The 16,049-nt window shown below is 43.2% G+C and overlaps 1 protein-coding gene across 5 annotated transcripts in view; it reads right to left on the bottom strand.

Annotated features, from left to right (window-relative positions):
- Positions 1-16,049, bottom strand: part of ERBB4 (erb-b2 receptor tyrosine kinase 4) — a 578,878-nt gene that overhangs the window by 171,079 nt on the left and 391,750 nt on the right. For all 5 annotated transcript variants that reach the window (XM_064433627.1, XM_064433628.1, XM_064433629.1 and 2 more), the window contains exon 5: positions 4,421-4,486. In XM_064433627.1, coding sequence (XP_064289697.1) covers positions 4,421-4,486 — 66 coding nt within the window. The remainder of the gene's footprint in view (positions 1-4,420; positions 4,487-16,049) is intronic.

The following is a 16,049-nucleotide window of genomic DNA, read 5'->3' as shown; positions in this document are numbered from 1 at the left end:
TAATGAGCTTGGCAGGCTCTGGATCTTTAAGGACTCATATTTAAGACACTTTAAGGAAGGTTTTTCCCAGAAAATAATCATCTTTCCCACAAGGCAATTCTGTGTACTGTCTAAAGGCCTGAAACAATCTGATTGTTCGGATGCCGATAAACACCACTCACCAGTTCAGCTTCATTCTCAGGGGGTAACCCCACAGAAAATATACATAGCTGCACTGGTTTAAAAAGATAACAAGTTTCCCCCCCCCCCCCCCAAATACAATCAATTGATTTTATAGCTGTAACTCAAGACCCATCTGAAAGAGTGAATTATAAATATTGCCCAAAATGTCAAACTATTTGGCATTTCAGGTGCCAGGTACTCATATCTTCAGCCAACACAACAGTGAGGGCCTCGCTAATCCCAGCTGAGACCCCAAGCTTCAAAGCAGACCTTTTGAGGGTCAGTACAACTACCTGCCTGGATTCCTACAGATCCTGTGTGTGATCCCAGCAATTTGGAAGGTTCAACTACACAGAACTGTCACAGTCAGGGCCAGGACCAAAGGACAAACACCAGTCCTGAAAAATATGTTTTGCATTAAGATGGATTCTGGGTGAGACTGTCAACTTCTACCAGCATTTCACAGCAATAAACTGTGATGAAATGATCACCTCATGTACATGTGCAAATTATCAGTCTCCTTTATATTTTCCCCTCATCTTTAATTGTGTCAGGACAATATCAATCCATGAAGGAAAAAATGGGAAGTAACTGAAATCAATGAAAGCGTTCCCAACATGCAAAGTTATTAGAGCAGTACAAGGCTTTTAATTAAAGATGCTGGCTCCAAGCAGAAATGTGGGTTTCCCTGATTGATCCCAGCTGCTGGTTCAGCTCTTTCTGTGTGCCCCACCAGGCTCCTGCTTGCCTTTTGCTGCTCTAATTTGGCACCTTCTCAGCAACACCAGCTGCACAAGGACAGCAGAAATACAGTTGTGCTCTGACCACACTCCCGTACACAGAGTCAAGGTGCACTTGACACTTGCTAAATGTTTCAGGTTTGATTTATAGGTTATATTTGTCTTTTTGAATGCCCATAATAGGGTCTATATTCTAATTTAGATTGTTGCCTTTTCAGTTACGTTCCTCTGGGGAAAAGTGCATAATCTGTCACTTTAATAAAGTATTGAATTGTGAAAGTTTTAATTTCTGCACTGAATTGCTAATAGACATGAACAGCAAAAATTCTAACAACTTAACCATAGATTTTCAAATTTGATTGGTGACTTCCAAAGGCATTTGTTATTATTTTATTTAAAGTGGTTTACATTCTATTCAGTGTGTGCCCAATACAATTTGAAAAATAGTCTTTAAGTATTTTCACATAAGCCTTTCCAGACACTGAAACAAGTTATATCATCTCAATTTCAAATTCTTCCTATTAGCATCTACTAATATTTTAATTATAAAAGTAAAAAGGATTGCTAACTGTGTATAACAGTACCCTGGAGTTTTATCTTCTCTATCTCCTAACAGAACAGCTTGGCTTAAACTTCCTATTAATTGTCTTCTTAAATACATGAATTTTCTTCTCACATTTAGAGAGACATTAGAACAGAGTTAGATGCAGGTGGTGTTTCAGACAGAGTTAGCAACAAAGACATTGCTGGAAGGCAACAAAAGCAGCTAGGTAGATGATATTCATGAAAAAAACAAAGGGATTTGGTTTTTTTTCCATATGTAATTTGAAATGAAAGACACGGATTAAGATCTTTCATTTTTTATCCTTTCCCAGGAAAATAATTTCAATCTTATCTTGGGAGGGGGACTCATTAAAATATTTTGCTTCAATCCTCAAAAAGAAAGAAAAAAAAAAAGAAAATAACAAGAAATTATCAAAATGAAGCTCTGAGTTGTTTCTAGGATCAAAATGGTTTGGCACTGGATGTAGCACCGCTGGAGTATTTTCCTACATGTGTTGGAAAGAAGTGCATCCCCCAAGGTGACAGGGTTAAGGTAGACCCAATATGCACAACACAGCTTGTATTTAAAAACATTTGTGAGCCCTAAAGTCAGGCACGTCTTTTAAAGTTATACATGAAGGCAGCAAAAGCATAGTCCCACTTGCATTTTTATGTTTTGAGCCCCTACACAAATTTTCCCTCTTGGTTTCACCCAGTTTGAAGGAAACACATTGTGCAAAAATCCAATGAAGAAATGCCCTTTACCAGCCTCTTCCTTCAATCCTGCTGCTTGTCCAATGTGCAGCGAGGCCATGGAGGCAAAGAAGTCTGTGATGTAAAACTAATTCCTGTCCCTGACCATCAGAGTGGGCTTGAAGGAGAGAGGTGAGAGGATGTGGAGTAGCTACTCAGGTAGAGTGTGATCCATCTATCTCCCTGACACTTGGATGGGTTATAGCTTGTCCTAGTTTATTATTTTAACCCCATGTTAAAAGGTTGTGCCTTAGCCTGTCCCCACTGTTTGGATTTGCAAGGGTAGCCACTGTGGAGGGACGGAGCTGTCACTCCTGGAGCCAGCCTTCTGTGCAGCCCTGCTGAGCTCCTGCCTTCCCAGCCCTGCAGATAAGCTCTTCTCTCCCTGGTAATTCCACATTAATCCACCAATCAGTTCCCTTATCTGAGAGCAGTGCTTTGTGGAGGCTGAGACCATGGGAGCTGATCCTGCCACATGGATCTCTGCAGGTACACAGCTGGACTTGCCACGAGGCTGGAGACACAGCCTGAACCAGCATCATGGGCTCCTTACAGAACACAACTGCCAAGAACTATTTTAAACTATTCTTGGCTAAGATAACCCCAGAAAGTCTGAATAAATCTACTGGTTTGGATGGGTTATGCAGTTTCTTACAAAGTTACCAGTTTTAACAGACAAACAAGCTTCTCATTAGGACAGAAAAAAACCCCATTAGTTAATTCTAACCATGATATAAAGTAAGGTGGTAAGCTAGGGTTTAAGTCCCTTTCCATTATCTACTTCAGCACACAACTCAAAATCTACTTCTTTTCCTGGTAAGGAGCACTGACTTCCCCAGAGCCCTCACAAAGACTGCCAGCAGGGGAAGATGTCCCAGCTCAATTCAGATGAAGAAGAATCTGCTCTTCATCACTGTACCTTAGTCCTACAGTATGGCCTGAGGGTTTTTAGCCATGCCTGCAGATAAAGCACAATATGAAGCAGTGACACAAGAACAGGTTAACTTTAGCAGAGCTGTAACCGTGAGCAGCTTCTCCAGCAGAATCAGCTGGTGCTTCTAAAGGGAAAGCAGCTCCTGGCAGGGTGGCAGTGCCTCTGCAGGTACGTGGCTCTGTCCCCTGGGGCAGCAGGGCAGCTTGGATTTCCTGCTCAGACTCATCAGACATTCACCTCAAGCTGTCTGCCAGTTCTAACTCCATCATCTCACTCCAAGTAGTCAAAAAAACCCCAAAACAAACAAACTCAAAAATCAAAAAACTCTACCAAAAAGCAGCATCTCTGCACTGTTCTCACCAAGTCCCAGGAAAGAGGCAGATGACTCTGGGCTGACTCTCCTCAGCTCAGAGCTTAGCTGGGGTGTTCACCTGGGAGTGGCTCACTTGTCACAGTCCTTCCTCCCATTTACCACTGAGCCGAGGAAACAAGCACAAGCTGGGGAAGTGTGCTGTGGGGGAGCTCCCAGCAACCACTTCATGTCCCACAAAGAATGATTCCAGTAAAGGCAACTGGTTTTCACCCTCTTGTAAGCAGGAAAAAGGAAAAAAAAAACTTGTAGAAAAAGCAGCCCTCCATTTTCTCCTCTTTTATTATTATCTGCTAATATTGTGACTGTACTTCTGGCTCCTTTGTGCCTATGTGAAGGAGCTGAAAGCTCCTTCAGGAAGGAAGAAACTAATTTTCACGCTCTCTAAATTCACAAGGACTGAAAAACATAGTGAATGACCCTTCACTTACCACTTCCTTCACCAAAAATCCTATTATTCTCTCTTTCAGTACAACTCAAATATATTCTCAAGTTACTATAAAGAAAACAGTTCTGCAAGATAACTAATATTCCAAGGCTACCATTGAAATTAACAGAGTATTTTGGCAACAGGAACTCTGCAGCATCAGGTGGTCATTAAAGATCTCCAAATCTGCCATCAATATTCTCAAGAGCCATGCTCCGTGTTGCCACCAAGTAGTGAAAAGAAAATTCAAGTTAGCATAAGGAGTTTTAGAAAGCCCAAGGAGGGAAAATAAAAATATCATTCACATGGGTAGAAAAAAAAAAAAAGCAATCATCTATTGATAAAAACATACCGGAAAAAAAAACCTCTTGTATATATTACAGTTATACCGAATCCAGAATTTATAGTATCCCCTCACAACTGAAAGAAAACAAGTAGGATCTCTGCTGCATTGTTTTCCAGTCCTTTGTTTCTCACTCTTACACACTTACAAGTCTGGCAGTGATTCTCTGTGGGTCCCCAGCACCGTCCTGTGCAGGACTTGTGGCAACGACCACCTGCAGGACAGACAGAAAGAGAGAGATTGGAAATGTGCTTCCCTTTCATTCCTTTAACATCCAGCAACTGCAAGAGACAGACGTCCACCTTGTCTTTGGAAGGTTTTTATAATTCAGCAAGGTCGAAACAGTGCCTGTAAAAAAAGCCCAACTAAATAACCAGATCTGGTATCAAATGTACATGAAATACAGGTACTAATCTAAATGCTTTATACTCTAAATACTTTTCTCTATGCATAATGACCACGACATTTAAAAACAAAAATAAGTATGAGCAAGTCTGGAGGACTGAGGAACAATGTCATCACTCAGTGCTATCACTATTGCTTTCCCACAGCCTGTGTAAGACCTGCTGATTCCTTCACAGAAGGAGAGATGGCTGTGCTGGAAAGGCTATACAGTTACTTACCTCCTGTTCAATCTCATCTGAACAATTGTCACAGCACATGCCACAGTTGAGACAGCCACAATACACAGAGTATCACCACACAATTTCAGAAAGCCCCAAACCATACACAGAAACACCTCACCACTTCAGAAGGCTTCAGGCACCTGCCCACACACAGTAACACCATGGCACCTCAGAAGGTTTCAGCATCTGCCCTTCTTGTTCTTCAGCCCAGCCTTTTATCCCCTCACGCTGATGCTCTGCCCCTGTGTGCCCTCTGCTCCCTTTGGTGGTTGGGCAGTGCCCCTGGGCACTCCATGGCTCCTTACCTTCAATGTCATTCACCTGTCCTGCACAGCTGTAGCTCATTAAGGATGAGGCTGGGCCCAGCCCCACTCCCAACCACCACAAGCTGTGTGCCTACAAGCAATGGGACATTCCACTCAATGCCTTTGGTTAAAAGCCACCCCTCTTCCCACAAACCTGCATGGTCTGCATGTCCAACATTATGGTGAGGGAAATGTGCTCTGTGCAACCCCTTGAACCCCAGTGACAGCAAAGCTCACAGAACCTTCTGTTTTCTGGCTGCTGGTCCTTTAGTTGCCTTTAGTTGTACTTGAGAAGGAGCCTCATGTTCCTTCAGACCTTGGATATGATGCTCTGCATCAGCTTTCCTCATGCTGATATGTTACAGTTGAGACAATCACAATACAGAGTGTCACCACACAATTTCAGAAAGCCCCAAACCATACAGAATAACACTCACCACTTCAGAAGGCTTCAGGCACCTGCCCACACACAGTAACACCATGGCACCTCAGAAGGCTGCAAGCATCTGCCCTTCTTGTTCTTCAGCCCAGCCTTTTATCCCCTCACGCTGATGCCCTGCCCCTGTGTGCCCTCTGCTCCCTTTGGTGGTTGGGCAGTGCCACGTGTCTCATTATCTTCAATGTCATTCACCTGTCCTGCACAGCTGTAGCTCATTGGGGATGGGGCTGGGCCCAGCCCCACTCCCAATCACCACAAACCGTGTGCCTACACTGACAGGTTTAGTCCCTGAAGAAAAAGAACAGGTGCTTTCACTGTAAAATACAGCTGTAAGAAGAAGCCTTAGCAATGGTAGGTTTTTATAAACTACCTAGTAATTAGTAATTGAAATCCACTTAGATCGGGTGGGAGTTCAGTTCACGTGTCCGCGTCATGGCAAAATGCTGACCCATGTGAGAGGGAAGGGCAAGCAAGGAGAAGAGTTGCAATGTTCTCCTCTGGCTGCACTTCAGCACCACTGGAGAGAGCACTTGGACAGCCCCACAGCAGTCTGGGCTGAGAGGGAAGGGAGACCCCATTCCACGGCTGTCATCTGGACATGGCCAAAGCCCAGGCACACTCCCAGGTGTGGCAGTACCTGAGGGGTGGGCAAGCCAGCCCTTCACAAAGCCCTTCATCAGCTCTCTGATGGGATGAGCCAAGACACCCAATGTAAATCTTGGAAGACTATGCACAGTCCTTATCACTGCGCTTTTGATCGCAGGAACCCAACCTTGCGTTTGATTAAACTTTTATACATCGCTGAGTACTGCTGAGATTCTGTTAAGTGAATTTCCCCTTTGAACCTGATCCAGGTTCAATCCTTTCAATCGTGTATTAACAGCTGCTGCTGCTAACACTGCTCCATTACACTAAATCAAATACTTGCCACGTGCCCTGATGGGAGACGGCGCTGGAGAAAGTGCAAAATGTTTCTCAGCTAAGGTTGGATCACCCTAAAAAACAAACACTTCTCCTCTAACAGCAGCATGCTCACACCTGTGAGATGTTACAGAGCCCACACTGATGGTCATGCAAAGCCAGACTCTCTGTCACTAATCTTTCAAAGCCAGCATTCCTCTCTTGGCATTCCTGGCACTATTGATGGTGCTGCCTGGTAATTACCACACTGAATGCCAACTACCTTGTTAAGACTACCAGCTCCTTGTTGCATTCATGCTCATTTAAAGCAGTTATACTTGGGAAAGATTGTTGCACCAGCACATAATTCTCTGTCACCTTCTACCATCTGTTTATTTAGATCACAAATGTACTATAACTACATAAATGCAAACTCATTGTGGCTGACAGGGAAGGCACTCCATCTGGCATGAATAATGCAACTTTAATCAGTAATAACAATTATTATGATTATTAAGAGACTACTGGAACCCTGCACAGAAAGCAAATATATCCACACTGATTTATAAGAATGAAAGTTTAAAATGGTGAGGTAAACAGCAAATTAAAAGAAGAATTTTAGCAGATGAGGCTTGATAAGGTACAGGTTGTTAGCTGATTTTGGGACTTGCTGAACTGAATAGAAATGCTCCCCTGGAGGTGGGCTTTATTAACTAGCTACTCCTGATCAGCAGGAGGAACAGGCTGGATGCTCACTCAGGGAACCTGAGCTGGGGCAGCTCAGGAGCCACAACCCACCCACAACCCAGGCTCCTCCTGCAAGACTCTCCTCTGTCCCAGTCCTTCCCTGAGGTCCAGCCTCATGCCTCTCTTGGCTCAGAGATGTGGAGCTCAGGGAGGAAGCTGGAGGCCCTGCATCCAGCACCATAAAGCACAGGTCACTTATAAATACACATTCCTGAGGCACAGTGAGGCAGCAATTTGGTTGTTCCTGCCCCTTTTTGTCCCTGGATCCCACCCCCCTCCAAAACATTCTGTAAACACTGGGCTTTCCACTGTAATACTGCTGTGGGATAACTTCAGCATCCCTCCAAGTGATCCTTAACTAGAGAGCCTGCCCACACCACTGTAAAAGCTGTATTTAAAATATAAATCTTCATATCTGAAGCTCCTAGGTGCTGAGCTGATCCTCGCTATGCAGCCAAAAATTTATTCAGCCACCTCTGTTCCTCCTGGAAATAAAAGCAATTCAGCATCTTCAAAACATCATTTAAAAATTTTTTTAACTTGCATGCCTGCTGCTGGTACATGACTTTGTTTGGCAGTGTCAGATGATGATTTGCATTTAAATAGAGATATTTAACAATAAAGCAAGAAAAGGCTGCCAGTTTCCTTTTTTCTCACTGGGAACTCAAAAGTGTCTGTTTCATTGTTTTCACTTTTCTCAGCTGTACAGACACAACCAGGAGCTGAGCTTGTAGGCAGCACACCTCTGAATTGCATTGTTTTGTGTCCTTTTGAAGGTCAAATATACTGAGAATTAAAAACCAAACTTCCTCCAAATAGGGTATCTATATTGGCTTGGTTGTTTAAAGAGAAAAAATAACTTTCCTTGCTCTCAGTATGAACTGGTCCAGATTCCACCCTCACATCCTTCTGTATTTCACCGGGTTTTCCCCACTAAGGGAAAATCTGTCCTGTAATAGGGACAGATTGAAACCCATTAAAGACCAGCCCTGCAAAATTAAGACAGAAATAGTCCTGTGGAAGTCAACATATGCACTCAGGAGCATAACAAGCACTCATGTGAGGAGCAGGTCTCACAATGAGATCTGTATGTCAGGCTTAAATGATAACAAATGTATTGGCCCTAAGGTTGACAAGGCCCTTGGAGGAATTACACTACTACTCACAGATCTTCCTGTATATATTTCTTAAGATTTTTACACTGTGAGGCAACAGATTTGAAAAGAAAAAAACTATGAAACAATTTGTGGCATAAATCATTCCTGTTATTCCTTGTGTCTAAAATATTCTAAACACACAGCAGAAAGGGCTAAAAGAATTTGGCCAAAAAAACCTCTCTGCAGGGCACAACCTTGGCCCTTTCACTTGATTCTCCACATTAGTGAAGGCACATGTTTTCCTTTTCCAAGCAAGATAAGGAAAGAAAGAACCTACAAAAGTCTCCTCCCCATTACAACTGGGACACTGGAGTACATTTCTGCTCCTGAACAGTAGCATTGTTTTGAATACACAGTGCCAGTTTGGAGGCTTCCATAATTTTCACAGGTTTTGTAATGAAATCTAGGTTAAGAAAAGGCAGATTCCCACTGGAACACGAGAATTAATTTTGCTTTGGCAAATTGCACACAGAAAACCAATGTTTTGTCTCCTGGGCTGTCTTCCCTTGGTTAATTATCTTGGCCCTTGGCTAAGATCTTCCCAGATCTGAATTATGGACTCTGGGCAGAGCACCTTCCCTGTCATTTTCAGGATAGAGTTTTATTTGTGGGAATTGCTTCTGCTTTCCCAGCCAGGGAAAGTCACCAGCAGAAAATGTTTGCTCACTAGCTTGGGAAAGACCAAGGTTATTTCATCCTTGCGTTTTCCTGAGAATTGAGAAGGGCTTTCCTTTGACTCCAGACTCACTTTATTATTTCAGAAACAGTAAAACCACAAAGGATTAAGTTACTGACGAGACAAGAAAAATGAAGTGCTCCTCTCAGCTCTAAGCTCAGTGTCATTCAGAGAAGAAACCCTGCTTCTTCCCCATCAGCTATGCCAGCTGCCTTGAGCAGACCCCTCTCAGTAGGAGAAGGAAAGCAGAAATAAGAGAAGAAATGTCTCACTTTGCACAAAGCTTACATTTACAGATGGTTTCTATCTGGTTGTAAATCATCATTCAGTGTTGGGATACCTGCAACACACTGATACTGAAGTGCAAATAAACACAGACAAAATAAAATGGCTTAGATGGTTACAAGCCATAGATTTAGGCAGCCTGTTTACTTGCCTAACAATCTAAAATAGTTGATTAATTATCAAAACAGCTATAAATAATTTATTAGCTTCTGTAAGCTGCTTATAAACTCATCCTTTCCCTAAAAAAATTCACTCCTGCAAAAATGCTAGAGATGCCATAGAGATGTTTCTAGATATAAGCAGCCCTGAAGTCCAAGAAATTCCAGGTATACTCTGTGGTAAGAGTCCCAGGCGGTTCTTTGCATGGTTTAGGTGAGTCAGAAGGTTTTTATAGGCCTGTGTGTTGTTTTTCTAGGCAGCTAAACTCCTTAGTTCTGTGTGTGCATAGATAACAAAACCCAACTGTAATTCAAACACCGCAACACAGCATTAAGGAGAATTAAAGATACTATTGTTGTGATGGATTGTTCTGCCTTTATCAGGTCATAATGCTTTCCCTGTCCTTGTCTGACTATTCCTATTCTCCCATGTTCATTCATTCATTCATTCACACTTCTTTGTTAGGTAAAAATAATTTTGCATTTCCAACCCGCCCTGTGGTAGCCTTCAGATCTCTCCTATTGATTTGAAAGTTAATTACCTAAGAGAGCCTCACACTTCCCAGGATTTCCTTCCCTAATGGCAGGAGAGACATATGCTGCAAGAAAAAATAAAACTTTCTGTAAAAGAAGAAAATGTGTTATGGAAATATCTAGTGCTCATTTTCTCTTCCTCTGTAGAAGCATTATGGGATGCAGAAATCTGAGGGTCAATTTCTCCACTGCTAACAAACTATATGCTTTCAGTCATGTCAGATGAATTCACCTAAAGATCTATCACCAAATAGTTTTCCAACATAGGATTAGTTCCATAAAATTCAGGCATTTCTTTAACAAGCTGTACCTGCATTGGTATTGTTACTTTTATTGTAAGAAACTGACTTTTCTGTGTCCTTTCTGTATTTTTGCTTCTCCCCTGAGTCTCCATGCCCAGTGGAGACACCCTGCACAAATATTAATGGGATCCCTTTACAGTGAAAATTCATGTAGGGTTCATAAACAAGCACCTACACTGTGGAAAAGTACAGCATCTGTTGTGGATGGATCCATCCATCCATCCATCCATCCATCCATCCATCCATCCATCCATCCATCCATCCATCCATCCATCCATCCATCCCTCCCCTAGAGTCCAACCCTGCGAGAAATGAATTTGTAGAGAATTCTCAAAGTTTGACAGAAGACTTACACAGTATGTATCTGTATGTAAACCTTGAGATAAGAAATGCTGACTTAGAAATGTTATAGAATAAGGCAGACATTATTGAGAGAGAAATAGAACTAGAAATAAGTTTTAAAGGATGGCCTAATCTGACACAATCCCACCAGCCTGGAGCTCTGTAAGGGTGGAAGCAAACTCCTGCTCACGATCACTTCCAACAGGGAGTTCCAGTTCTGCCAGTCAACACCTCTATCTCCCCCTCATCTTCCTCAGCAGATAAGAAAAGAGACAAACACAAATGGAGAGGGACTCGGGGACAAGCAGCTGAAAAGAAACTGGCCTGGGAAACAGGTCTGGGAAATGAAAACAATCCAAGAGATAGGCCCTGAAAGACAGGCACGGAAAGAGATACAGGAACAGTGTGATGGGAAGCGGGGAGAGGGAGCAGAGATAAAACTTAACCAGCACTAAAGAAAACAAAAACTGAATACCAAAGAGGGATGCATTACCTTGAGTAATGTGGGATGGAGACAAGCCTCGTGTGTGCACAGGGACCGGGTGTCTGTTGAGAGCTGCAAAATCACAGAGTATTGCCAGATACACTGGTGGCAGACAGTTTTGATTTTAAGGGAGATTGGCCACCAGGGGTAAAGGAATAAATGGAAAGTCAAGAAGAGCATGTCAGCAGCACCGAACGGGCTCGGGCTGCTGGATTCATATCTGCTGCTGACAGCTCTGAGCTGATAGGGAGCTCACTGTAACGTTACTGCAGCTGCTACAGAAAAATGTCTTCAGGCCACAGTAATGACTACAGAAAGGGACCTGAGGGGGGTAATGAAGACACTGGTTATTTTTCTCTGTCTGGAGCAGACAGCGCTGGTAAGGCTGTGTGACTCGATGCATTAATTGGGGGTTTAGTCATCCACACAAAATAAAAACCTTCACATATGACATAGTCTAAAACTTTACACTGATTAAGCAATTAGGAGCTATTAATTATCACTGCTTATAGCTGTTAGCACAGAGCAATGTAAGTGAATTCCCCCCACTGTGATGGTGAATTAGTTCCAATCAGCATCAAATGCCTTCCTGAACATGCACACAGGGATGCTGAGCAAATGGGGAGACACAGCCAGAAGGCTAAAAGGATAGGTCAAGTCATACCTGCTGCTTGGCAGGCTCATCAAGAACAACAAAGCCTCAGGAATCCTTCCGTTGTAATCATTATTGTTTAAAAAATCACCCACAGGTAACTGCCCCTCCTCCCTCAGCGCAGCAGGAGCAGAAGAGCAGCCTGGTCCCTGCACACTGGGGTCAGAGTGAAACACTCCAGTGGGCCATCCCCAAAGCACACAGATCACAACCCCAGACCCCTTAAAAATCCTGGAGTAGCTCTGATTTCCTCTTTCCTCTGTGGGAAAGGAGAGGGTGCTATTCCAGCAGCTGCGTGTGAACTCTCAGCCAGAGTGCAGTTACACCTCTCATTCTCTCCTTTGCTTCCCATGATGAAGGCTCTCTCCTCTCGGGTCAGCAAGCCAAGAAACACTCTGGGGCTGCTCTCTGGGAGGGGAGAGCACAGAGCTGGCAGCCATCCCTCCCCAGGACAGCTCTCCTGACATGGGGAGCTCTTCAGCCCAAAGGGAGAGAGCTGGGCACAGCACACAACAATCCCTGGTGGCTGTGATCACTGGGAAGCCACAGATCAGAGCAGTCCTAGGATTATTTCTGTATTTAACATAAATACAGTATTGCTTAATACTCAGAACTTCAACAGATAAAGTAGAAAAGATGCCAACTAAGATCAGACTGGGGCAGTTTCCATTGGAAGGTGGGAGCCAGGATGTACAGATTTGGATGCCTTGATCCAAGGGGGGAAACTGAACCCTGCTCCCCCATATCCTGAAGAACTCCTGAGCTGATAACATGGAGAAAAAGGGGAGAAAAGTCTGTTTTGTGGAGGAAAGTTGAGGGTGAGCAGAAGATAGGTCTGTGAGAGGAAGGCACTGCAGATTCCAGCAGAGACTGTAGAAAGCCAACATCTTCTATGCCTTTATATTCACCTCAGCATTTCCCCCTGCATGGGGCTGTCTGAAGTGCCTACATTTCCTGTCCTAGCAGCAGTGACTGTGATGCCCAGCACTGACACCTGCATCCTTCCCTACCTGAGCCCACTGCCTCTCAGACCTGGCACTCCTCTGGTGTGACAGCACAGGAAGTCCAAACCCACAAACAAGCCAACAGCAGGGGAGCACATGGGCACCTGTGGCAGTGCCTGGAATCGATCTGGAGCCAGGTCTCTGTTTGTAAGAGCTGCAGAACTTATTGTTTGATGCACAGCTCAGCTGAGAATGGAAGGATACAGATAAAAGTTGGTTTTTGTCGGGGGCAGAGGATGTGCAGTGCTGTGAGAAAAATTCCTGCACCATTAGACAAGATTTTCAAAGGAGGCTCTCAACAAACTCAAACACAGCTCAGAGTGTTCTTGTGTGGGTTTAATAGCAGCTCCTCAAACAGGTCAAGTCAGTCGATGTCACATCAGTCAAAACACTGTCCCGTTATAATCTCCTGTAATGCAGCCAAAGCACTAATAAAGTTCCAACAGAGGGACATACAGTTTTCATTTTTTAAACAAAGCAATAACTTCAAAGAAAGGAAATCAAAACTTGAAATTGAATTGGCTTTTAAAAATCATTTTATTCCTTTTTGATCCCACATAGTATTCCTAGAATCTGGCAGGTTGTATTTAGAACTGCTAATGTATTAATCAACTTCTGACTCAATTATATGGAAATACTAGAAAGGAAATCCTCATTCCCATGAAATCTGGAGTCCAGTTTTAGGTCAGTTTTAAAAGTTTGGATAAGCCTCTTAATGTGCTTATCCAAAATGTATTTCTGGCTATTTGAAACAAAACTGATTATTTCAAAACCCCTTCTCTGTTGGAAAATGATGGTTAGACATATACTCTGATATTTAGATTTAGTGTTTGCTATACACAAAAACTTAATGAAAATAATCATACAAACTGCAATTTCCTGGACAGTTTTCAGTTACCAGAGATCTGCTAGGAGGTGATGTCACATAGGTGTAATACTGCAGGAGGTGTGAAGGGACCAGAAGGAAGACCCTGAAGCTGCCCTAGGTTTGAACAGACCCATGGCCAGAGCCCTTTGTCCAGGCTGTCCACAGGACAGCAACTCTCGTGACAGTTCTGAGAGTTTCTGCCAGAACAGACAGAACTAACAAAATCCTTAAAAACCACAGATGTGATAGCAACAAAGGCTTGGGGTGGTTTTGAGTGTGATGAAGGGAGCAGAACAGTGTGTTGGGAGAAGCCACCTGGGTGGTACTGACACCCCTGTGAGGCACCAACCGAGCCCATCTGAGGGCATGCAGGGTGGGAGGCACACAGCAGCTTCCAGATCCTGCAGACACTCCTCAGCAGCTGATTTTATACTCTTTCTTTCCTTCCCCCTTCCCTAAGCAACTCTTTGAAAGCAGGTTGTGAGAGCAACTGAAGCTTGCTGTGAGAGACCAATCCCACCCACCCACTTGCTACAAATCTGGCAATCACCATGCAATTAGGCTATTTTAAATATTCTGAGTATTTGGGGGTTGTTTCCCACTTTCAAGAAACACTGGTGCTAGTGATAAACAAGCTGCCTGTAATGGAGAGGAATGCTTTCATTCAGCCTGAAAGTCTCTCCCTTGTGCAATACCCTGCTTAAACACCAATCTGCTCATAAACAGGTGCTGTGCACTAATACATTATGCACACACAGGTTGCCATTAACAGATAAGCATTTGCCAAGAGCTGCTACACACCACTACGTGGAGCCCTACTTCAGTTCTGTACCTACAGAACCACTGTCATATTTTACACATCAGCATGGCAACCTCTGCCATGGGGTGAGTGACTTTCACCCTGCAACTGCTAAAAGAGGGAAGGAGGATACTCAGTGAGACTGCTCAGCACTTTGGCAGGGATGGGGTTGGTTCTGCAGCTGAGTATTTTTTTGATAATATTTTTGCAAAATATATTTCTCAGTGCCAAGGGATGCCCATGCCTGAGATTCTTCAGAAGCTGTTAATGTGGATTTTCTCTGTGCCCACAATTCTGGAAATCCCCATGTCTGTAGCAGTTACTTTGCTGGGGTCTGGCAGCATAAGGAGTTCTGTCCCTCACAGCATTATTTTTTCTTATTTGTGTTCATTACTTACTTTTTATTCAGTAACTCAACTGTGAGAGGTGTCGTATTTCCATTAGGTGCCACGTCTACTTGCCTTTCAAATCTCTTTCAAGGGCAGTCACCAGTTGACAAATCCCTTCTGAAAATGCTGGCTGAAGGTATTTACTAGAAAGCTAAACTGATTCCCTTTATTTAAAACACTGTTCTGGGTTGAGGAAAAAACATTACAGGCAACTTCAAACAGTTCACTTCCATTCTAACGCAAATCAAGTTCACTGAACCACTAGATTTCATGTATTCCTCCATCTTCAGATACATCTGCATGGCAAAAACTATTCTTTAAAATAATTTTTTTCTGTTACTGTATTTGCCTTTCAATTCCAGGTGAATAAATAAATTATGTCTGGACTAGAGATTCCTTAATGGAAGGAAAAGCAGCCTCTGTGTAGCCTGAACAAAAGGCAGATGTGGGACTGTCTATCTGATTGAAATTTTCTTTCCAACTGAGATGTCCATGAAACCATAACTGCTGCTGAAGTGCAGTGCTTTAAGCCTGTGAAGCCACATGGAAGAAGCTTTCACAAAATGTTTGTGGCTTTTTATGGAAAAGAACAGCTTCTCCTCCAGGCTTTGCTTTGCCATGGTGATGCTGGTGGCAGGGAATGTGTTCTGTACCCAGACCACCTGTCTGCTGAGGCCCCATTTGCTGGTCTCCAAACATACATTTAAAATGTTAATTGAACTTCAAGTAATAATCTAATGAAAGGCTATAATTTAACAAACTCTGCAATAACAAATGTCTTCAGGGTGTACTTTCTGCAATGCCATTTTCTCTGTAGGTAGTTTCCAATTTAGATGTACACCAAAAATGATACACTAGCTTTTCTGAAAGGTGGCTTTAAGCATGAATTAGTCACTTTCCTCTTTTCATTTCAGCAGCATACATAAATATATTGCTGTTACTCTGGCCTTCTCCAGAGCAAAATGGAGAAGTGCTTGGAAAAAACGCAAAATACCTTGCAGGAATAACTGGACAAAATGTGGTTATTTCATCTGTGTCCTGAGGGCTGGGGGGTAGGTTTACAAATACTCAAGATTTACATGTAATTGTCTTCCATTACAGAAGCACCCA

This window comes from Passer domesticus, chromosome 10, assembly GCF_036417665.1.
Source record: "Passer domesticus isolate bPasDom1 chromosome 10, bPasDom1.hap1, whole genome shotgun sequence".
NCBI lineage: Eukaryota > Metazoa > Chordata > Aves > Passeriformes > Passeridae > Passer > Passer domesticus.
Note: the sequence above shows the minus strand (reverse complement) of the source record. Positions and strands in the feature narration are given on the sequence as shown.